Consider the following 23893-nt stretch of genomic DNA (forward strand, 5'->3'; position numbering starts at 1 on the left):
TAATTGTACATTTAAAAATAACTAAAAGAGTGTAATTGGATTGTTTGTAATACAAAGGATAAGTGCTTGAGGGGATAGATACCCAATTCTTTATGATGTGATTATGTCACATTCCTTGCCCATATCAAAATATATTATGTGCCCTATAAATACATACATATTATGTACCCACAAAATTAAAATAAAAGAATAAAATAAATAAGTTAATATTTTATTCTTGGGATAGTTTTCTTTTCAAAGAAGGAAGAAGGCAGTTATTAATACATCAGTATCAGAAAAGAATAACAAAGCACATCTAGATGTAGATTTTAAATTCAAAATTTGTATAAAAAAACATAATTTTTTTTTTTTTTTTTTTTTTTTTTTTTTTTTGAGGTGGAGTCTCGCTCTGTCGCCCAGACTGGAGTGCAGGGGCGCAATCTCGGCTCACTGCAAGCTCCGCCTCCCGGGTTCACGCCATTCTCCTGCCTCAGCCTCCAGAGTAGCTGGGACTACAGGCGCCCGCCACCTCGCCCGGCTAGTTTTTTTTTTTTTGTATTTTAGTGGAGACGGGGTTTCACCATGTTAGCCAGGATGGTCTCGATCTCCTGACCTCGTGATCCGCCCGTCTCGGCCTCCCAAAGTGCTGGGATTACAGGCTTGAGCCACCGCGCCCGGCCAGAATTACAGAATTCTTAACACATTTTGTCTTAAAAATCAATAGAATAAAATTATATATTATTCTATTTTACAACTCAAATAGTCAAATTTATGTTTCGCTTTCCTTTTATAACTTTCAATATCCTCTCATTTAGTTTCATAAATGCGAAATAACTGGATTTTGCATCTTCCAAGTACATTTTTATGTAGTAGAGCTGGAAAACATTTCTGTTCACACTCCCCAATTTCTCCCCAAATTTGGCTAGTATTAGTCATCCTGTTAATAATCTCTTAAATTCAGGTTTTGACCCCAATTAGACAGCAAGATAATGATTTTTCATAGCATAGCACGCTTTGTATTTTCTTTTACATGCAGCTGTAAAACATTGCTGAAGTCCTGGAACAAGGACTCTCTTGTTGGGCCTGCCTGGGAAATGCCCATTGTGCTCATGCTCCCAGAAAACAGAACCTGCAACACCTGAGCTCAGCATCTTGGGAGTGGCAGCTGGTTGTGGTAGCTGCTTTATTTGGTACTGGGCTGTGAAAGCAGGCAGGCAACAGACATGCCCAAGGTCTGGGCGGAACCTTAGTGAACGCGAGAGAGCGCTCTTCAGCATGAGCCAATTGGCTCCAGGTAACGGGGCCGAGGGCATCACCAGGTCTTCTGATTTTTCAAGGGAGGTCCAAAATTTACTAACTCAGGAAAAGGTCCATGGATTGTCTCAGGGAAATACAACCTGGGCAGCTCTAGCATGGCCATTTGTGACTTGAGATCTGGCACTCATTTCAACTGCGTTATGTGCTGCAAATAGAGCCTCGATTTTTTTTTTTTTTTTTTTTTGAGACGATCTTGCTTTGTTGCCCAGGCTGGCCTTGAGCTCCTGGACTTAAGTGATCCTCCCACCTCAGCTTCCTGAGTAGCTGGGATTACAGGTGTGTGCCCCCATGCAAGGCTCAGAGCCTTGATTTTTAGCATGTGAAAACTCACTAGAAGTTTCCAAACAATCAATTGCCAAATGAACTTCTGGAACACGCCCCAATAGTGGTCATCACAGACATCTGTATGGTCATCAACACAGTACTTTCCCCAGCTCCCTGAATCTCTGTGATGATTCAATACAATTCGGAAACTGAGGTTCTCAGGGGGGCGGGGACTGTCCCATTAGCAAATGAACAGTGTTGGGCAGGGCCACCTCCTGTAATGGGTCCCTGACTCCGAATCTCACGCTTCCGACCACATCTGAGATGTTGGGAGAGCATCTTAGAGGTCCCTTTAAATAAGATTTGGAAGTCTTATGTCTGACTTCCGTGGAGCACTTAAGTAATGAAACATATGGAATGCCAGAAGATGAGTTTTACGAGGATCTGTCAAGTCTTTTTAAGAGTCAAGAATTACGAATCCCACTTCATTTGTCTAAAGCCACATGTTGTAACAAATGACTCAAAAAAGAAAAACAGTTGAATGATCTAAACAGCTATAATTTAGTAATAATTTGATTTTAACACCCCAACTTGAAATTTCAGTGTGTCTTTAGATTTTTCCATTGTTCTGGGAAGAAAATGACTTAAAAATAGATAGAGCAAATGTCCTTCTCTTTTCTTCCATTCTGCAAAATTAACCTTACCTCAAGTAACGATTCCTTGTTCTTAGCATTCATTTTCTCATTAGTTTCCTTGCTTTCTTTTTTTCCTCTGTTATCCAAGTAGAAATTCTAAATAAAATGTTAAAAGATCAGATCAGTAAGTGTTCATTACCATGCTAGACACTGCGAGGAACTCACAGTCTTGCAGGAAAGAAGATGTTAATTGTGTGAAATAAACAGGGAACCAGAGCATACGCTATCAATCAATCATCAGGGCCTTCCCAAATGCTGATACCGCATCACAAGGCAGGAGTGAAACCTCCTCACCCTCCCATAGTGTACAGTCAATGAAAAAACAGAAGATAGAAAACAGTAGTGAAAAATACATCATTTAATTGCTGAAGTCGATGCGTGCACCATGCATGTTAAATGCTGGAAGCTGGAAGTCCCCAAGGCACTGGCAAGAGCTGGAGGCTGGAGTGAAGGTCAAGCTCATGTCCTATGCTCAAGAGGGAAACTGCTCTGGCAGGCAGATGCCACATGGGAGCTCAAGGCCTTGTAAGGTAGCAGGATTCTGGCTTATCAAGAGAATCCAGAAATATAGATGTTAGTAAATGTTAGCAACCTCTTTTATTTTTTAAAAGAACTGCCTGGGTTAATCACAACACAAGGTTTACTATTTAGCAAATTCTAAGGACAGAAATAAGCATAAAGGGCATTTCTGGAAAGAAAACCAACCTAAACAAAGACAGGGAGGACTATGAGCTAAAAGCACTCATAGGCTGGGTGTGGCTCATGCCCATAATCCCACCACTTTGGGAAGCTGAGGCAAGAGGATTGCTTGAGCCCTAGAGTCTGAGACCAGCCTGGGCAACATAGTAGGACCCTGTCTCTAAAATAATAATAAAAAAATTAGCTAGGCAGGTGGCATGCATGCCTGTAGTCTAATCTACTCGGGAGGCTGAGGCTAGAGGACTGCTTGAGTCCAGGAGTTTGAGGCTGCAGTAAGCTATGATCACTCCACTGCACTCCAGCCTGGGCAACAGAGTGAGACCTTGTCTCAAAAAAATAAAATAAAAAAATAAAAGAACTCACAAGTGGATTCATGGTCTCTGAGCATGGTTTGTATTAATTTCTGGATCATACTTTGTTAATACTGAATATCAACAGGATGGCTAAAAATAAAGTGTGAGTTTCCAAAAAATCACGAGCACTCAAGGACTAATTTTTACACAATAAGTGCAGCTGAGGTATCCATATGCACAGTGAAGATAATGAAAGACCACTGTTAAAGTTAAAGTGCTGAGGATTTTATGTAAAAACATGGAGTTTTACAAAATAACAAATGTATTAAAGGCAGAAAGTGTATCACAGAAGCACTGTGACTAAATTAAGGACCCTCCCGAATCTAGGCACAAGTGTTTATTTACATCATAGGAGTGTTTCTCCAAGTATAACTCCCAGACCACCTTGAAACTTGATATAATGCATGTTCCTGGGTTACATTGGAATCTCTGGGATGAGGCCTGGAACTCTGCATTCCAATATGCTTTCCAGATGATTTTTATGCACACTGAAGTTTGAGTTTTTCTTTTCGTTTCCTTTTTTTTAGAGACAAGGTCTTGCTCTATTACCCAAGCTGGAGTGCAGTCACATGATCATAGCTCACTGCAGCCTTGAACTCCTGGGCTCAAGTAATCTCCCCTACTCAGCCTCCTAAGTAGCTGGGAGGAAATACGTCAAGTACAATTTTTTTTTGAGACACAGTCTTGCTCTGTTGCCCAGGCTGGAGTGCTGTGGTGCAATCTTGGCTCACTGCAACCTCTGCCTCCCGGGTTCAAGGGATTCTCTTTCCTCATCCTCCCGAGTAGCTGGGATTACAGGTGTGCACCACCATGCCCAGCTAACTTTTTTTATTTTTAGTAGAGATGGGTTTTGCTATGTTGGTCAGGCTGGTCTCAAATTGACCCCTCAGCCTCCCAAAGTGCTGGGATTACAGGCATAAACCACCATGGCTGGTCAAGTACAATTCTTTTGGTAATTCTTATTGAAAAAAGTTTATTTTAATATTTTTTCCAAGATTTTTAAACTTTTACTTGTTATTTGAAAGGATGTTATATTATGAATTAATGCAGTCATAATATAGAATTCAGAAAACTATTTAAATTTTAAATGTTTTGCTTGAAGACCACGACTAGCCATATTGGGTATCACCTGCCAGAAACCTTTGCTAAGGCTTTACAGGCATGATTTTATTTCATCCTCACAAGAACCCGATAAAATAGGTTCTTTAACCGATAACACCGCCCTTGTTACTTTACAGATGAGGAAACAGAAATTAGGTGATTTTCCCAAGGCCGATTAGTGGCAGAACGTTGGAGTTATTAAATAGTTTTTTTTTTTTTTGAGACGGAGTCTTGCTCTGTCGCCAGGGTGGAGTGCAGTGGTGCGATCTCAGCTCACTGCAACCTCCAAATCCCGGGTTCAAGCAATTCTCCTGCCTTAGCCCCCTGAGTAGCTGGGATTGCAAGCACACACCACCAAGCCCGGGTAATTTTTGTATTTTTAGTAGAGATGGGGTTTCACCATGTCGGCCAGAATGGTCTCGATCTCCTGACCTTGTGATCTGCCCGCCTCGGCCTCCCAAAGTGCTGGGTATACACGCATGAACCACCACGCCTGGCCACGTTATTAAATAATTTTTCTCAGCATTAAAATACTCTAAGTACAGAGCCGGGCACAATGGCATTCACCTGTAGTCCCAGCTACTCCAGAGGCTGAGGCGGGAAGATCACTTGAGCCCAGGTGTTTGAGTCCTGCCTGGGCCACACAGTGGGGCCCTTCCTCGAAAAAAAAAAAAAAAGAAAAAAAGGACAAAAAAGGCTTTAAGTACCATAGGGGAGAATCTAGCCCAACAATGTGAATGTACTTAATACCACAGAAGGGTACACTTAAAAATGTTAAGATGATAAGTCCTGTGTTACATATATTTTTCCACAATAACAAAAAATGTAACCCAACTTGAGTTTGCCCATTCATACCAGAATGATTTCAGGGTGCTGCTAGAAAGCAAACCTTGGCTTAGGAAGGCTAGATATTTGAATCATGTATGATGAACTGGAAGCATACATAGAGAGCATAGTGAAGACTCCAAGCCCAGGGGTGGTGGCTCAAGCCTGTAATCCCAGTACCTTGGGTGGCCGAGGTGGGTGGATTACCTGAGGTCAGGAGTTCAAGACCAGCCTGGCTAACATGGCGAAACGCTGTCTCTACTAAAAATACAATTATTTGGGTTTGTTGGTGGACTCCGGTAATCCTAACTACTGGGGAGGCTGAGGCAGGAGAATCACTTGAGCCTGGGAGGTGGAGGTTGCAGTGAGCTGAGATTGTGCCACTGCACTCCAGCCTGGGTGTTAAAGCAAGACTCGGTCTCAGGGAAAAAAAAAAAAATTAAAAGAAAAAAAGACTCCAGAGCAAGTGTTTGTCATCATCCTCATCTGGGAAAGACAGAACATTCGTCACTCTCTGCAGGGAAGAACCTGTCTAAACTGTGAAGGGCCACATTTCACCAGGGTGCCCTAAAGAGGCAGGATGTGTAGCTGTACCTTTCTCTGAGAACTTTCTCTGACACACTTCTGACTTTTTCAGCTTCAGAATATGCTTCTAAGTGACCATGCTACACTGTTTTTGTTTTTTATTTTAATGAAATAGCAAAAAACACAAAGTAAATCTGTGCCAGAGGAGGGCAGTCCTTAGAATAAGAATAATTCTTAGAATAATAAGACTGATTGCTTTCGGATCGGAACTTCCACCTGTGGTGTGGGGGCCCACTCAATGCGGGCTGTTCTGGAGAAGTAGTGAGCAGAACTCAACATTTAGTCATTATATCCTGCAAATGGAAACTGGGTAAACCTGAGTCAAATAATAAAGGAACTTTAAAATGGGAAATGAGACTCTTGGTCACAGCTTGCTCTCTTTTCTCACAGCTTCTGGGGGTGCAACATTTGGGAACAGCTGGATAGGAAAGAAACAGCAAATACTTTTTAAACATCTTCTTGGAATAAAGAGTAAATCAAGCAGTTATCAGTTCATGAAGAAATATTTGCGAGTGCCCTTTGTACATGTAAAACATCCCTGTTCTTTTTTTGGGGAGGGACATGATCTCACTTTGTCACCCAGGCTGGAGTGCAGTGGCGTGATCATGGCTCACCACAACCTCCGCCTCCCAGGTTCAAGCAATTCTCCCACCTCAGCCCCACAAGTAACTGGGGCTACAGGCACATGCCACCACGGTCAGCTACTTTTTAAATTTTTTGTAGAGATGGGGTCTTGCTATGTTGTCCAGACTGGTTTCAAACTCCTGAGTTCAAGTGATTCACCTGCCTCGGCCTCCCAAAGTGCTGAGATTACAGGCATGAGCCACCATGCCTGGCCTCAAATCCCTGTTCTTAAGAAGGTTGCTATCACATGGAGAAGATAAATACAGATAGAGCATAGCGAGATGGACGGATGACTCTATATCTATTGATGGGGAAGATGTAAGAGACTACAAAAATTCAAAATGAGCCACTGTCTAGAGATTTTCAGGAAGGAAAAAAATAACTATGGACTGAGATGGTCAAGAAAAGCTTTACCAAGGGGGTCAAAGTTTGAATGAGGCCTTGAAAGTTGTTCAATGTTCAGCTAGGGGAAAAAAGAATGAGAATAGATTTCAGGGAGGAGAACAAGCATGCACAAAGGCACAGAGGTGTCTTTGGAGCACCAGTGAGCAGCCAGTCAGGCTGGAGCTATGGGGTTAATACAGCTCACTGAGTGAAGATCAGACCATCACTCCCAATTCTCTGCTCGTTGTTAGGTGACTGGGCAGTAACTTTCCCCAGAGTGGGTGAAGCTTATTTCCTTTCTTCACTTATGTTGGGTTTGGCCATGTGACTTGCTTTGACCAATAGAATGTGGCAGATGGGACGATGCATGGATTCTGAGCAGAGGGCTTGAGGTGCAGAGTGTGTTTCTGTCATTCGCCTGTACTCTTGTCATTGACTGTGAGAAGAATATGTCACAGGTCTGTACTGTCCAGGGCCAATAAGAGACACATGGGGCCGGACGCAGTGGCTCGGGACTGTAATCCCAGCACTTAGAGAGGCCAAGGCTGGTGGATCACCTGAGGTCAGGAATTCAAGATCAGCCTGGCCAAGATGGTGAAACCCCGTCTCTACTAAAAAGACAAAATTAGCTGGACCTGGTGGCGCATGCCTGTAATCTCAGCTACTTGGGAGGCTGAGGCAGGAGAATGGCTTGAACCCAGGAGACAGAGGTTGAAGTGAGCTGAGATTGTGCTATTGCACTCTAGCCTGGGCCACAGGAGCAAAACTCCGTCTCACGAAAAAAAAAAAAGGACATGGAACTACCTAAATCTAAGTCTAAGTTATACTCTGGAGCTAAAGACAGGCGACCTGCAGACCCAGAAGAGAGGAAATGTCCGTTTCTGCAAACCAGTGGGATTCTGAGGTAGTATTTTTTTTTTTTTTTTTTTTTTTTTTTTGAGACAAGGTCTTGCTCTCTTGCCCAGGCTGGAGTGCATTGGATCATAGCTCACTGCAGCCTTGAACTCCTGGGCGCAAATGATCCTCCCACTTCAGCCTCCTGAGCAGCTGGGACCACAGGTGCATGCCATCACACTCAGCTAATTTTTTGATTTTTTGCAAAAACTGGGATCTCCCTGTTGTCCAGGCTGGTCTTGAATTCCTGGGTTCAAGTGATCCTCCTGCTCTGCCTCCCAAAGTGTTGGGATTACAGGTGTGAGCTACCATGCCTGGTCTCTAAGGTTGCCTTTCATGCCTCAGTACACTGACTAATCACACATACCCACACCGGGTGGTGAGAGGATCCAGGGCATCGAAGTCATGGGTAGACCTTCCTTTAACACAGTAGCCCATGCTGGGGACCATAAAGGTGATTACTATTTAACTTTCCTTCTAATCACACCTGGTCCTGGATGGTCAGAGACTGCCCTTGGTGGGCTGAGGGAGGCTGGAATGGAATGGAAGAATGAAGCCACAAGGTATTAATACTTTTCTCCCACAATAGCTGCCAGGCTGTGGCTGAGGCCCTTCTACACCTGAGCAGAAGAAGTTGTGTTTCTGTCTCTGCTCCTCACTCACGCAGCCACCAGTAGAGTATAATCATCATCAAATTTCAGTTAAGAAACAGAATAATCTGTGGAATAAAAGTTGCCTAAAATATCAATAGTGATTATTGTTAGAGTGAGATTATGGGTGATTTAGATTTTCTTCCTTATATTTTTCTGAATTTTCCAACTTTTCCTTTTATAATAAATTGATATTATTATTATTAATATTTTGAGATGGAGTCTTACTCTGTCACCCAGGCTGGAGTGCAGTATCGCGATCTCGGCTCACTGCAACTTCCACCTCCCAGGTTCAAGCGATTCTCCTGCCTCAGCCTCCTGAGTAGCTGGGACTACAGGCACATGCCGCCATGGATGGCTAATTTTTGTATTTTTAATAAAGATGGGGTTTCACCATGTTGGCCAGGATGGTCTTGATCCCCTGACTTTGTGATCTGCCTGCTTGGCCTCCCAAAGTGCTGGGATTACAGGCGTGAGCCACTATACCAGGCTAGATATTATTTTTAAGTTAGCAAAAGAAAGTTATTAGAAGAAATAAAAAGTAGCATAATAAGGAACTTATTTGAGGAACTTACTTGAGGCACAACCTTACATGAACTGACTTTACCTCATGTAAGTTTGTGCCTTACATGAACTGACTTTACAGATTCCTTTTCTGAAAAAGAGATTCTTTAGGCTTCTAGCAGTAAGAATGGCTTATGTGAATACTGGAATGATTTTCCATGTTCATACTCAGTCCTCAATTCTCAGACCTCTATTTTGGTTTCAGGTGACAGGGTTTAGGACACGCTATCCCAAACTATGGCACCTTGTCATTTGAGAAAACAGAAGAAGCAGGAAGATCCCTCTGACCTTTTCCTGTCCTTCTCCTCTGAAGCAGGTCTTAAAAGAATCCTCTGACCTTTCTCTAAAGTAAGTCATAGGATCCTTGTGAGACAGCCACCCACCCTATACCCAGAGGAAAGGAATGTCCCTATCTCTGAAGACACAGGGACCCAGAGAAGAATTGGAACAGACCTTGCCAAGTTCCCCCAGTTTATTTCCATTAGATCATACACTTTTGTCCTGCAATCACACTTCTGCACGACTGTCCACAAAAATACCCAGTTCTTCCTGTTTCTTCGGATCTTCATTTCTGAAAGCTCTTATGTTACTTACATTAAATAAATTTGTGTGCTTTTTTTGTTGTTGTTAATCTGTCTTTTGCAATAGTGACCTCAACCATAAGCCTAGCAATGGGTTAGAAAATGGTTCTTTCTCCCCTACACAGGCAAAGTCACTGATTTTTGTACAGTTGGCTTTTAAAGTAAAACTGCCTTTATGAGGATAACACTGTTCTACTGCCCCAGCCCACTTTCCCAAAAGAGACCACATCCCCTGGGCAAGAGAGCCTCTGCAGGAGAGAAAAAGTCTTACCTTTTCCTCATCCATTGCAGAGGTCATGGCTGACACCCCTATAACAAGAGAGAGTAACAAGAGGAACGCAACACAAATTCATCTAACCAAAGTTTTACATGACATAGGAGCCTTCAGAAATCAATATCCAAAGAAGCAAACTATGTATTTTTACGCTAAGTTGAAGACTGAACTCTGACCTTTTTTTTTTTGAGACAGGTCTCATTCTGTCACCCAGGCTGGAATGCAGTGGCATGATCATGACCCACTGCAGCCTCGACCTTCCAGGCTCAAGTGATCCTCCCACCTTAGCATCTTGAGTGGCTGGGACTACAGGGATGCATCATCACGTTCAGCTAATTTTAAATTGTTTTATAGAGATGAAGTTTCACATGTTGCCCAGTCTGGTCTCACACTCCTGGGCTCAAGTGATCCTCCTACCTCCCGAAGCACGGGGATTACAGGTGTGAGCCACTGTGCCTGACTTTTTTTCTCTTGCCAGGATTCCCTTTTTTTTTTCCTTTTTTTTTTAAAAAAAAAAAAAAGAAAAGAAAAGAAAGAAAAACAAACGCATAGATTATATGCAATCTTGCCCAAATTCCTTTCTAAGGGGCCAGGGGAGTCATACCTTATAAACCACAAAATCTCATGAAATGGGTTTTTAATTAACTCTGTAGAGTGTAGCTTACTTTTCAACCTGATTCCCGTATAGTATCACACGATAGACAGCAGACCTTCTCATCTTCACGTAGGCATTCCTTCCTACTGACTTCAAGTCTTTAGACAAAGCTCAGTTCTTTCAACCAATTGCTAACTCAAGAATCCCTAAAATCCACCTATGACATGTAAGCCTCTGCTTTGAGATGCCCTGCCTTTTTGGGAACCAGCGCATACCTCCCACATATTGATTTATGATTTTATCTGCAATTCCTGTCTCCCTGAAATGTACAAAACTAAACTGCAAGCCACAACTGCCATAGGCATACTTTTCAGGACCTCCTGAGACTGTGTCATCTGAACTCGGTCACTCATATTGGCTCAGAATAACCTTCTTTATTTAGTATTATTTAATATTCTTTAAATATTTTGGCATAATTTGTTTTGTTTTGTTTTATTTTTTTCCATCATCAATCTGATTAAAGAAGTGGGTAATTATGGAGAAACATGATCTAATGGCAATAAACTGGGGGAGCTCAGTGAGGCCTGTTTGTTTTGATTTGTTTCTGTGTCTCTGTGTGACATTCTTCCCCCCACCAGGTATGGGGCAGGACGCTTGCCACAGGAGGACCTTCCAGGGGCAAAGGGAGGAGGTCAGTGAGTGATCCTTCTAGGTTTCGTGGCTTGCTTTGGGGAGAAGTTGAGTTTCTATAACCTGCTTCAGGGGATAAGTGGGGGAAGGAGAAAGGAGGGTGGCAGAAGGTCACAGAGAATGTCTGGCATCTTAGGTCCTTCTAATCTCCTTCAGTTTAAAGTACTCAGCATGCCACGGTGCCATATTTTGGGGGCACTGTGTTCTGAGTGCTGGCACCCACCTAGGTCCTACTGACTATTGAAGATGAGAAATGATTTCATAAATTATTATATCATAATAGGCACAATGGCTTTGTAAAGCAGAGGACAGTTAACCATGGGGGAGCCTGAGCCACTCACAGTGAGCCACCATTCATGGCCAGGGTCTTCCTTTTTTAAGAAATTTATTTATATTTTGATGTTTTATAGAGATGGGGTTTCCTGTGTTTCCAGGCTGGGCTTGAACTCCTAGCCTCAAGTGATCTTCCCACCTTGGCCTCCCAAAATGCTGAGATTACAGATGTGAGCCACTATGGTTGGCCTTGGTCAAGGGTCTTTCAACTGTGTCCCCCTGTCCCTCCATGTCCTATAATTACATGAAGCCCCTCCAAGAGCATGCTGTGTGAATTGTCACATCCTCAGTCTTGAAGTGTACCATTTTCTAAAGTGGACCTGCCTGAGAATGGACAGTCCCTTTCACAAATGCCTTTTCATATGTTAGAAAGGAAGATCGCATCTGCACCCACACAGAATCTTACTGCCCCAGGGTAAGGCTCAAAGGCCCTAAACAAAAGGACAACTTGAAACACCAGGGTAGAGAAAGAAGAAGACTCATCACAAATGCTTTTGAAAGTCCTGCGGATTCTAATTCTTTGCTTTCAACATAATAGAAGGTACCTAATTATCTGGACAGCTGATGGATGAAAAGAATCATCACTGATCCTTCTGTGGCTTTTGGTTAGTACCCTGGAAGGAGTTCAAAGAATTGAATGGAATTCTTCTGTTCCCATCTACTTATTTATGTGAACAAAGTTTCTCAGTATACAAAGTACTTAACATCTGTAAAAATGAAAAACTGGAATATAATTGATACAAAACTTCATCCTTTGATCCTGGAATTAACCAGGGGGAAAATGGCTCCATCTGTTTCTAACATTAAGAGATGTCCCTTCTCCCCATTTTTTTCCTTCCTTCCTTCCTTCCTTCCTTCCTTCCTTTCTTTCTTTCTTTCTTTCTTTCTTTCTTTCTTTCTTTCTTTCTTTCTTTTTGGAGATGGAGTTTCACTCTCGTTACCCAAGCTGGAATGCAACGGCACAGCGTTGGCTCACTGCAACCTCCACCTCCCAGGTTCAAGTGATTCTCCTGCCTCAGCCTCCCGAGTAGCTGGGATTATAGGTGTGCGCCACCATGCCCAGCTAATTTTTTTGTATTATTAGTAGAGACAGGATTTCACCATGTTGGCCAGGCTGATCTTGAACTCCTGACCTCAGGTGATCCACCTGCTTTGGCCGCCCAAAGTGCTGGGATTATAGGCATGAGCCACTGTGCCTGGCCTCCCATTTTTACTTTTTATGTTTAATTACTATCAACATTTATAATTCAAAAAAGGTTTCTATGTTGTTTTGGTCAACTGTGATTTGTTAACCCTTAAGTTTCCTATGGTGACAGAAAAGAAAAGCTCACCCATCAATTTATAAACATAATTAGTTGAAGAGGAGTATGGGACAGAGAATAATAAAAGACTTTTAAGCATATCAATATATTACAATAGGATAAATCTTTGTGGAGAAAATGAAATGTAAACAGTTCGAAGGGGGGAAAAAAAGGAACAATATAAAATGTCCCAAATGTTGAAAAAAGCTTACTGTACATCACCAAAAGTGAACATTAATGTCAATTTTGGACTTTGGGTGATAATAATGTGTCAACGTAGATTCATCAGCTGTGACAAATGTGCCATGCTGGTGTTGATAGTGGGGGGAGCTGCATGTGTGCGAAGGCAGGGGATATATAGACACTCTTTCTATTTCTGTCCAATTTGACTGTGAATCTAACTGTTCTAAAAATAAAGTCTATTAAAAAAAAAGCTTATTCATGTGCTTCTTAAAAAGATGATGGTGGGAATCAGATTGCCATGCAACTGTATTTAGATTCCATTGAATAGTTTTTTTAAACTGTCAACATTTAAAATATGTTGGACATGGAATTCTTTGTATCTATTTAAACTTGTAAGCCGGGTGCAGTGACTCATGCCTGTAATCTCAGCACTTTGGGAGGCCAAGGTGGGCAGATCATGTGAGGTCAGGAGTTCAAGACCAGCTTGGCCAACATGGTGAAACCCCATTTCTACTAAAATACAAAATTAGCTGGGCATGGTGGCACATGCTTGTAATCCCAGCTACTCGGGAGGCTGAGGCAGGAGAATCGCTTGAACTTGGGAGGCGGAGGTTGCAGTGAGTCATGATCACACCACTGCACTCTAGCCTGGGTGACACAGCAAGACTCCATCTCAAAAAAAAAAAAAAATTAATAAATAAACTTGTGATGAAAACATTTAGATGTCAGCAAACAAATGTGTGAGGTGGCACATGGATTTTCAAACTTCTTCTAGGGTTATGCAAGCACAAAGTTTGAGATCCATTTATAGAGGCAGCCATCGTCTGAGGCTGGCTATAGGGGCTATGTGGGAACAGATGAGTAAGTTGAGGAAGGGAGTCCACCAAAGGGGAGAAGAATGACACAGCTGTGCACAGGGACAGAGAGTGACAGAGAGAGATGGAGATCCAAGGGAGGGCTGGGGCCAAGAGGCTTGCCATCATGATCCCAGCAATGCTCCAACCCCTACACCAATCCCTGGGAGGTCTGACTGTACTTCCTATCTTTCATTCCAATGAGATGCCTCAGGATCCTTTCAGTAATCACTCTGAAAAAATTATAATTAGAGCAATATCTGTTCTTATACCCAAGGATCACCACTGACAGTTGACGGCAGGAGCTAACAGTATTTGTGCACTCAGATTTCAGCAGTGGCTCTGGAAAACCAATAATGGTCTTGCACCCTCACCAAATCTCAGTAGTTAGACTCATACTTGGCTCTTACCTCTTGGGAGTGAAGCTAAAACAATGACTGGTACAAAAAGCTGGTAAGTTACTTTCAAATGGAACAGTGCATAACAGCAACCATCAGGAGAATTCATTAGGAGTTAACTCTGTTTTCTCTCATTTAAAAATGGGGTGATACGCTATTGCCTCCCCAAATGTAGACAAGTTATCCTTTTGGAATTCCTAATTAAGCATCTTTCTGTTCACAAATTTGCAGAGTTTGGTTTCTCTATATTCTTTTTAGATAATCTATTACATAGAACTTTACTGTAGATGACTGCTGAATTTCAGTTGGGATCAAACCACTTTACTTTTATGCATAACTCTACAATGTAACAAGTGGTTTTCATGCTGGATTTGATTTTGTGAGGTAGGAAGTACAGCAGCATCAACCATTTGACAAACTGAGAACTTAAGTGTTGTCAAAGAGCATGCCAAGATCACACAGCAGGTGACATTTGAAACCCAGGTGCGTGAAGCCACTTTTCCAGTCACCAGTGGAAATGGATGCCTAGTAATTATGCCTACACAAGCATATCACTAATGTCTCCAAATTCTTACTTATTGTTGCTTCTGAAAATGGAGCTCAAAGCCTCCCTCTGTATTCACTTTCTTGCTTCTCCCAGGCACTATCCCCCAAAACAAATAATTTGTAAAACACTTCTGTTAAGTATTGAAGACTTCACTATTGGGACTTTAAGAATGAAGCTTTAAAGAGTTTTGTACGGTTTGATAATTTTCCAGAAGAACTGACACTCTGGGTCAGGTCAGGTAAGCTCTTTCTTAATTAAGCTGCAAGTATTAATCTGTCTTAGTCTATTTTCTGTTGCTATAGCAGAATACTAGACAGTGGGTAATTTATAAGGAAAATAAGTTTATTTGGTTCATGGTTCTGGAGGTTGGAAAGTCCAAGGACATGGTGGAAGCTTCTAGGGAGGGCTTTCATACTGTGTCATAACATGGTGGAAAAGCAGAAAGCAAGTAAGCAGGCATGAAAAAGATGGCAAGAGCAAGCTGAGCTCACTTTTATAACAACCATGTTGCTCAGGCTGGTCTTGAAATCTTGTGCTTAAGCAATTCCCTTGCCTCGTCCTCCCGAAGTGTTGGAATTACAGGCGTGAGCCACTGTGCCCAGCCTTAAACAAACTATCAAAGGGTATTAGTATAGAGCTTCGACAAGAACGCTTTAGGTACTTCAAAATTACAAAGCCTCCCTTTTAGGAGTCATGACATTGATGAGAATGATCACAGCCTACTTCTCTCACTCTAAGGTCAGCAGGCAGAAGCCACTATGTACGCAGGGCACTGGCCAGAAGATAGATTCAACCAAACACTGAGAAAATGGAAATACATGTACTTAAAATTGGCCATTTCAAAAATGCCTCCACTTCAATTTTGGTCTTTACATTTGATTGTAGATTAGGAGAATGTATAAAAGTTGGCTTTTAAGAACATATTCTTATGCAAAATAATTCATCTGGAGAATTTCTGCTTCCCGCTATGGTAGAATAGTAATGGTTTGGGTTCATGGCCTGGCCCAAATCTCATCTCGAATTGTAATCTCCAGTGTTGGAAGTGGGGCCTGGTGGGAGGTGACTAGATCATGGGGCAATTTCTAACAGTTTAGCACCATGTCCTTAGTGCTATCTCATGACAGAGTTCTCAGGAGATCTGGTTGTTTAAAAGCATGTTGCATGCCCTCTCTCTCTCTTCCTCCTGCCCCAGCCATGTGAGGTGCTCACTGTCCTTCCCCTTCACCCTCTGCCATGATTGAAAGTTTCCTGAGGCCTTCCCCGAAGCAGATGCCAGCATGCTTCCTGTACAGCTTGCAGAACCATGAGCCCATTAAACCTCTTTTCTTTTTTTCTTTTTGAGAGGGAGTTTTGCTCTTGTTGCCCAGGCTGGAGTGCAGTGGCACGATCTTGGCTCACTGCAACCTCTGTCTCCTGGGTTCAAGTGATTATCCTGCCTCAGCCTCCCTAGTAGCTGGGATTACAGACGCTCCCCTACCCCCACCACATTCATCTAAGTTTTGTATTTTTAGTAGAGACAGGGTTTCATCACATTGGCCAGGCTGGTCTCCAACTCCTGATCTTAGGTGATCCACCTGCCTCACCCTCCCAAATAAACCTCTTTTCTTTATAAATTACCTAGTCTCAGGTATTTCTTTATAGCAGTGTGAGAATGGCCCGATACAAGTAGCTTGCAGTAGACAAAACAGTTAGAAATGCTGGATTTGATAAAAATCTGTGTGAAGGCATTGGAGAGCTGTTGAAGCAATTAGGACTCAAGGGGTCAAGATCCAAGACAGAAATGAACCATAAAGAGGTGTTCAGGTCTCTAGAAAGCCACACTTCTCCTCAGGGCATTTGTTGATGCTTAGTCTAGGGTGAGAGACTGGGAATCATGGCAAAGGATTTGAGCAGGCACTTCGCAAAAATGGATATTCAAATGGATAACAAACATTTGACAAGATGCTACAATTGCTGGCATCAGGAAAATTCAACTTAAAACCACAGAAGATGCCACTACAAACCCCTGGAATGGCTAAATTAAAAAACTAATGGCAACACCAAAGGCTGTCAAGGATCTGGAACAACAGGAATTCTCATACAATGCTAATGGGAGGCTGAGTCATAGAATCTGTGTGGAAGCTGCTTGGCAGTATCTACTACAACGAAACGTATTACCCAGCCTGGCCAACATGGTGAAACCCCGTCTCTACTAAAAACACAAAAACTAGTCAAGTGTGGTGGTGAGTGCCTCCCAGCTTCTTGGGAGGCTGAGGCACGAGAATCACTTGAGCCGGGGAGGCAGACATTGCAGTGAGCTGAGATTGTGCCACTGCACTCCAGCCTGGGTGACAGAAGGACTCTTATTAAAAAAAAAAAAAAAAAAGGCTGGGTGCGGTGGCTCATGCCTGTAATCCCAGCACTTTGGGAGGCTGAGGCAGGCAGATCACCTGAAGTGGAGCCCGAGACCAGTCTGGCCAACATGGTGAAACCCCGTCTCTACTAAAAATACAAAAATTAGCCAGGCGTGGTGGCGGGTGCCTGCGATCCCAGCTGTGCAGGAGGCTGAGACAGGAGAATCATTTGAACCCGGGAGGCAGAAGTTGCAGTGAGCCAAGATTGCACCACTGTACTCCAGCCTGGCTGACAGAGCGAGACTCAATCTCAAAAATGAAATAAAACAAAAAAAAACTAAACATATGCACAACCTGTGGTCCAGCAATTGCACCTGTAGGTATATATGCAAGAGAAATGTCTACACATATCCAACAAAAGACAGTAACCAACAGCATTACTGGTTAAAGCCCCACCCTAGAAACAAATCAAATATCCATCAACAAGACAATGGATAAATAGGTTTTGGTATAGTCACACAATGGAATACTAACGGTGAAAAAGAATAAGCTAGTGCTGTGGGCAGTAGCATGAATGAGAGTTGAGTCAAAGCAAAGCAAAATAAAACCAACCTGGGCAACATGGTGAGAGCCTGTCTCTTAAAAAAAACAAAAACAAAACTTGGCCGGGTGTGGTGGCCTGCGCCTGTGTTCCCAGCTACGCCGGTGGCTGAGGTGGGAGGCTCACTTCAGCCTGCAAGGCGGGGGTTGCAGTGAGCCACGATCACGCCACTGCAAGATCTGGCTGGGCAACAGAGCAAGACCCTGTTTCAAAAAGAAAAAAGTACTGTGATATAATTCCATTTCATATATAAAGTTCAAAAAGAGGAAATGCTAAGGAGATAGAGGCTAGAATCATGATGACCTTTGTAATGAGGAGTAAGGACTGGAAGGGCCATGAGGAAGGCTGCTGCACCTCCCTGAATGCTGTTATCTTCATGTGGGTGGTTCACTTTGTAAAAATTCAGAGTGTACATTATGATATGTGCACTAATTCATTAGTTACCACGGCAAACTGCAGATGCCCACTGAAGGACTGAAAGACATGCCATCCCCCAAAATGCTAAATTGGTGCACTGATTACTTCTAGTTGAAAACACTGGAGAAATTGGGGTTCCAGAAAGGGTGAGCCGACCTTCTCTTCCTGCAGGCAGCAAGCCATCAAGATTCCTCTGAAGGGGAACCCTCAGCTTTTCAGGGCGAGAAAATAGCCCTTATCACCAGAGACTGGGAACTGGGCTGCAAAGGAGCTGAATAAATACACTCAACAAAGGAACCTTTATCTTCCACTATAGATAAAGTAACCCTTGTCTCCCCCCATAGATCTTCTGGTGACGCCCTTTAGTGAAAGGAATATAAAAACGCAGGACCCCAGTTCATGCTGCCAAAAGGAATAAAATAAGCTGAAAGCTGAGTCACGCAAGACGCTGCCTTGCACCCTTTTGTTCCTAAACAGACAGCTACAAATAAAAGGTTAAATATCTCCACAAGGAGCAATTCTATGTTCATCTTATCTTCTGTAAAGTTCCAACTTACTGAGCGGGAGAGGAATACAGTTATTCACTCTTTCCCTACCTGCTCTTTTTCTCTTGCAACATGTGCATTACCACGCCCCTCCCTCTTTCCCCTCCTTGACTTTTCCCCTTTACGTTTTTTTGTTTTTTTGTTTTTTTTTGAGATGGAGTCTTGCTCTGTCACCCAGGTTGAAGTCCAGTGGTGCTATCTCGGCTTACTGCATCCTCTGCCTCCTGGGTCCAAGCAATTCTCCCTTCCTCAGCCTCCCAAGTAGCTGGGATTACAGGCATCCACCACCACGCCCGGTTAAGTTTTGTATTTTTAGTAGAGATGGGGTTTCACTATGTTGGTCAGGCTAGTCTCGAAACTCCTGACCTTAAGTGATCCGCCCACCTCAGCCTCCCAAAGTGCTGTGATTACAGGCGGGAGCCACCGTGCCTGGCATCCCCTTTCAATGGTGAAGCCCTGAAATTCATCTTTGGAGAAGGGCACAGACCACAGACTGTTTCCATGATTCTGTTTGTTTGTTTGTTTTCTTCTAGGCGTGTCCTTAAGCCTTGGCAAAAGAAACTTCTGAACTGATTGAGACCTATCAGAGACTTTCTGGTTTACACTCCCCTAGAAACTTTACTGCCCCTAGCCAGATCCTCTTTGTTCTGTCATTTCTTCTCAAATTTATTGTCCTTTGTTAAAAAAGTATAGAAGCATCTTGCCTCAGCCACTTCTTTAGACTTTGGACTCTTGTGAAGATCCCCATGTAGATGTAAAACTGATAAAAATGTGTATGCTTTTCTCTTGTTAATCTCTCTGGTGTCAATGTGGTTTCTAAAGCCTAAAGGGGTATGGAGGTAACCTCTGATCCAGCCTAAAGGGGTGTGGAGGTAATCTCTGACTCTCCCATCATGGCTAATCTTAGTTAGACAATAGCTATACCGTCTCTTATACAATAGCATAGCCATGTTGCATGACTCCTGGGCATTATTTTTATAGATTCAAGGGGAAAGGTGCCTCATGGAAGAGTTATGCAAAGTGGTGGCCCTGAATGTAACTCCCTAGTTTTAGCTGTGCATATGGTTGTTCAGATAGATACTACATTTCTCAGCTTTTCTTGTAGCTCAGTGTCATTATGGAACTAACTTCTGGCCAATGGGATGGAAGCATAAGTCTGAAATGTGCATTTTCCCGGCTCTTCCCTCACTTCCTACAGACTGGAAAATGGCGAGGCAGAAAAGCTACCATGGAACCAAAGATGGAAGCCACATATTGAAAATGGCAGAGCCATTCTACTAGGTCTATCTACCTGTGTACCTGTGCCTGGACCAGTGTGTGTGAGAGAAATAAGCTTGTAGCTTGTTTGAACCACTGATTTAAAAGTCTCTTTGCTACAGCAACTTAGATGGTACCCTCACTAATGCAGTTGTTAAAGCATGACATTGGGCCAGGTGCAGTGGCTCACGCCTGTAATCCCAGCACTTTGGGAGGCCAAGGCGGGCAGATCACAAGGTCAGGAGATTGAGACCATCCTGGCCAACATGGTGAAACCCCATCTCTACTAAAAAAAAAAAAAAAAAAAAAAGCCAGGGGTGGTGTCATGCGCCTGTAGTCCCAGCTACTTGGGAGGCTGAGAGAGGGGAATTGCTTGAACCCGGGAGGCGGAGGTTGCAGTGAGCCAAGATTGTGCCACTGCACTCCAGCCTGGCAACAGAGCAAGACTTTGTCTAACAACAACAACAAAAGAAAAAAAAAAAAAAAGCATGGCATTGAAGGTAGTTACGGGTGGAAAACTTTGTATTTTTATTGCTTNGTAGTTACGGGTGGAAAACTTTGTATTTTTATTGCTTGATATTTATCACAAATAACACTATTTAATTGCTTTGTTGTCAGTCAGCCACCATGCAATCTAAGGAAGACCCCAGAAAACAGCATTTATAGGATAAATTTTCCCACAAGGAAGCTGCCCTAATTCTCCCTCTAGTGATATGACACTTTTTTTTTTTTTAAATCTGTAAAAGGGAAAGGTGTTTGGAAAATGGAGAGGAACTTCTTCACCTTTAACATTCTTTGATTTTCAAAAAGAAGATAATGACCCTCACACAATTATAGTTGCTTGAGGCCTCAGTTGGGAAAAAGCCTGGACATCCTTGTACACATGACTTGAAGGAAGCATTTTCAAATATGAAGAACAAATATGAACAAATATGAAAAAAAGAACAAATATAAATTTATGCTTTTTACTTGCACAAATTGTTTGTAACAAAATCACAGTAACTTGCACATTTTCCAGGTGGTCCTTTTAGTTTTCCTGGCAAATATAAGCACCAAATACAAACAACAAAGAAAAGAGCATCTTTCAAGCAGGAAGCAGGAAGAACCAATAGTGAGTGCATGAAGATATATCGGATTAATACAGCCACACAGAAACAGGGACAAAAGAGGATCAGACAACCACAGAGAGATATGTTTTGGATTTGGAATGAAAAAAAGCAAAATGGATTCTTTTCTTTCTGAATCCTTCAAAGGGCTGTTAACTTATATACAGCTTAAGAGCTGAGTCTGTGTTTATTTGAAAATAATATATTTGTGATATTTTGTGAGACAATGAATGGTGTGGTTAGTATACAGGTGACATTAAAACAAATCCTTGGCCGGGCACAGTAGCTCATGCCTGTAATCCTAGCACTTTGGGAGGCTGAGGCAGGCAGATCACGAGGTCAGGAGATCGAGACCATACTGGCCAACATGGTGAAACCCTGTCTCTACTAAAAAATACAAAAAAGTTAGCTGGGCCTGGTGGTGCACACCTGTAGTCCCAGCTACTGGGGAGGCTGAGGCAGGAGAATTACTTGAACCTGGGAGGCGAAGGTTGTAGTGAGCCAAGATCATGCCACTGCACTCCAGCCTGGGCGACAGAGTGAGACTCCATCTCAAACAACAACAACAAAAAAATCCTTCATACTTTATAGGGTTTAATAATATGCAGGTCATCTTACCTGGGGTTTTAAATACAGCATATTTCTCCTCTTTCTGCAAAATAGTACTTTATTTTCTGTGTCTCTTGTCCAGTCTGATAAGACTTCAACAACATTTTCATGGTCTTCGAAAAACCTCTCTGATGAAATAAGAAAAGGTATTCTTTCAGACCCAAGACATCAGGGGTTCCAAGTGAGAAACAAGCTATTACTGAGTTAATCTTCATGAGTTTCATCAGGTGCCTAGGATTCTTATTAATAATTCTCAAATGATGTCACACTGTAACATTTCTATTATGTTTATCTTTCATTGTCTTCAAGTTATCTTCCTTTAAAAACAAGATGAAAAAACCCATAACACAGTGACAATGGTCAGCTGTCACACTTTTTTCTTTCATTTTGTTTAAGAGATGGGGTCTTACTGTGTTGTCCAGGCTGGAGTGCAGCGGCTATTCACAGGCTCAAGGCTCAAGCAATCCTCCTGCCTCACCCTCCCAAGTAGCTCGGCCTACAGGCATATGCCAGTGTACCCGGAGACATACTTTTTTCATACCAACATTTTTTACCTTAAATAGTCCCAGATGGTGGCAAACATTCTACGTGAGGTGGACAGTCAGTCAATGACTGGTGAAACACTTTGAATGAAATTGTGAGAGTCACAGTGTGTACTCTAAAACATCACTCCTTAACACTCTAAAAGCAACGTGTGAATGCTTGAATTAAAACATAAAGAAAGGCTTTCATTTCTTCCCTTGACTCATAGAACTGAAGACAACTTCAAGGGACTGTTTTAGTGTAAACCATTTTATCTAGAAAAAAAATTGCTCCTAAAGCTTCCAGCACAGGCAATTCTGTCCCACCCAGCTCTCCTGAGGGACGACTGTCCCATCATTAAAAATGAGAAATGTGATATGTGTGCCTATAGTCCCAGCTACTCGGGATGCGGAGGCAGGAGGATCGCTTGAGCCCAGGAGCTGAGGCTGCAGTGACCCATGACTACGCCATTGCACTGTAGCCTTGGTAATGGAGCAAGACCCTGTCTCAACACCACCACCACTACCTAGAATAAGAAGTAACAGTATATCTTCAGTTACCCTTTTTTCCGCTTTTGAAAAATTCCATCAATTTCTACCAACTGTTCTTTGCACTCTGAGGCTGAGCCTCTTCCACAAGACAAAGTGTCAGAGATTAAGCAAGTGGGGAGGGAGGAAGGGGAAATGAGCACTGGTGGGAGGCTGAGGCAGGGTTATGGTCAGTTAAGGAAGCAACCACTAAAGAGGCATTAGCTGACAGATACCCAGGCTCTTCTGCCACCTGCTCAGCTTATTAAGCATGCAGTATCTTAGTCAGTATCATCCAGTCACTTTCTTTCCCAAATGGAACCACTAGAGAAGCAGCAGTAATAATGCTTATATCCCCTAAGGTCTGGCCACCACCTGCTAGAATCCAAGTCTCTTCACTACAACAAAATGAAGAGTCGAGCACCAAATTTCATATAAGGGAAGTGAAAGCCTTGAACCAAAGTCTTCTCAAGGATGAACCAGGCCAGGCACGGTGGCTCATGCCTGTAATCCCAGCACTTTGGGAGGCCCAGGTGGGAGGATTGCTTGAGCGCAGGAGTTTGAGATCAGCCTGGGCAGCATAGTGAGACCCCATGTCTATTTTTTATGTAAAATTAAAGAGAAAAAAGAGAATAAGCCCAGGCCCGTAATACAGCAAACCCACAAGGTTTTTGGAGTACAGCCCATTGCTGGGGATGGGACTTACCAATTTGTAGTTCTGGGTAGATTTCATACAGACACCAGTCTACATTGCAGTCACAATGAGTTTTCTCGAAAAGGTTGTCCAGAACATCTCGGGCCAGCTGCCGCTCATCCACCATCAGCGATTTTGTGCTATTGTCGTTCATGTGCACCTTGACGACGAGCTGAGGATAGAACCATGAGGCAGCCAGTAAATTTCAGCAACTGGAGAAGGCTACTAAGATAAGGGTTTCAAAGTTGCTACTGTTTCTGCAAATTTATGTGAGAATGTGTTTGGTGAACTTGCTCCATCTAAACTCACTTGCATGCCAGCCACTTGTTTTAGGTGCTAGGATTATAGAGGTGGAGAAACCAGTTCACAAAAAGAGAAAACAGATAATAAACAAAGTCCTTGTCTAGCCTTCAGAGACAGGGCATTCTGGTGGGAGAGACAGAAAACAAAGAGAACAAAAAAAGTGCTAGCTTCTTTCTTTCCCAATAATCTTTCCCTTTTCTTATTCCATCCTGGAGCCCAGAAACTTTTCTAGATTAAAAGCTGGCCGGGCGCGGTGGCTCAAGCCTGTGATCCCAGCACTTTGGGAGGC

The 23893-nt window shown here is 42.8% G+C and overlaps 1 protein-coding gene across 1 annotated transcript in view; it reads right to left on the reverse strand.

Moving 5' to 3' along the window:
* LOC108515828 (amyloid beta A4 precursor protein-binding family B member 1-interacting protein-like) overlaps positions 1–23473 on the reverse strand; it is a gene marked incomplete at its 5' end in the record, with an annotated part of 55454 nt that extends 31981 nt beyond the window's left edge. Inside the window, 3 exon segments of the mRNA XM_017852984.1 lie at positions 2265–2351; positions 21568–21686; positions 23314–23473. Of these exon segments, the coding sequence (XP_017708473.1) occupies positions 2265–2351; positions 21568–21686; positions 23314–23473 (366 nt within the window).
* Positions 23474–23893: the final 420 nt, after the last annotated feature.

The sequence above is a fragment of the Rhinopithecus bieti genome, unplaced genomic scaffold, assembly GCF_001698545.2.
Source record: "Rhinopithecus bieti isolate Rb0 unplaced genomic scaffold, ASM169854v2 scaffold_36166, whole genome shotgun sequence".
Taxonomy (NCBI): domain Eukaryota; kingdom Metazoa; phylum Chordata; class Mammalia; order Primates; family Cercopithecidae; genus Rhinopithecus; species Rhinopithecus bieti.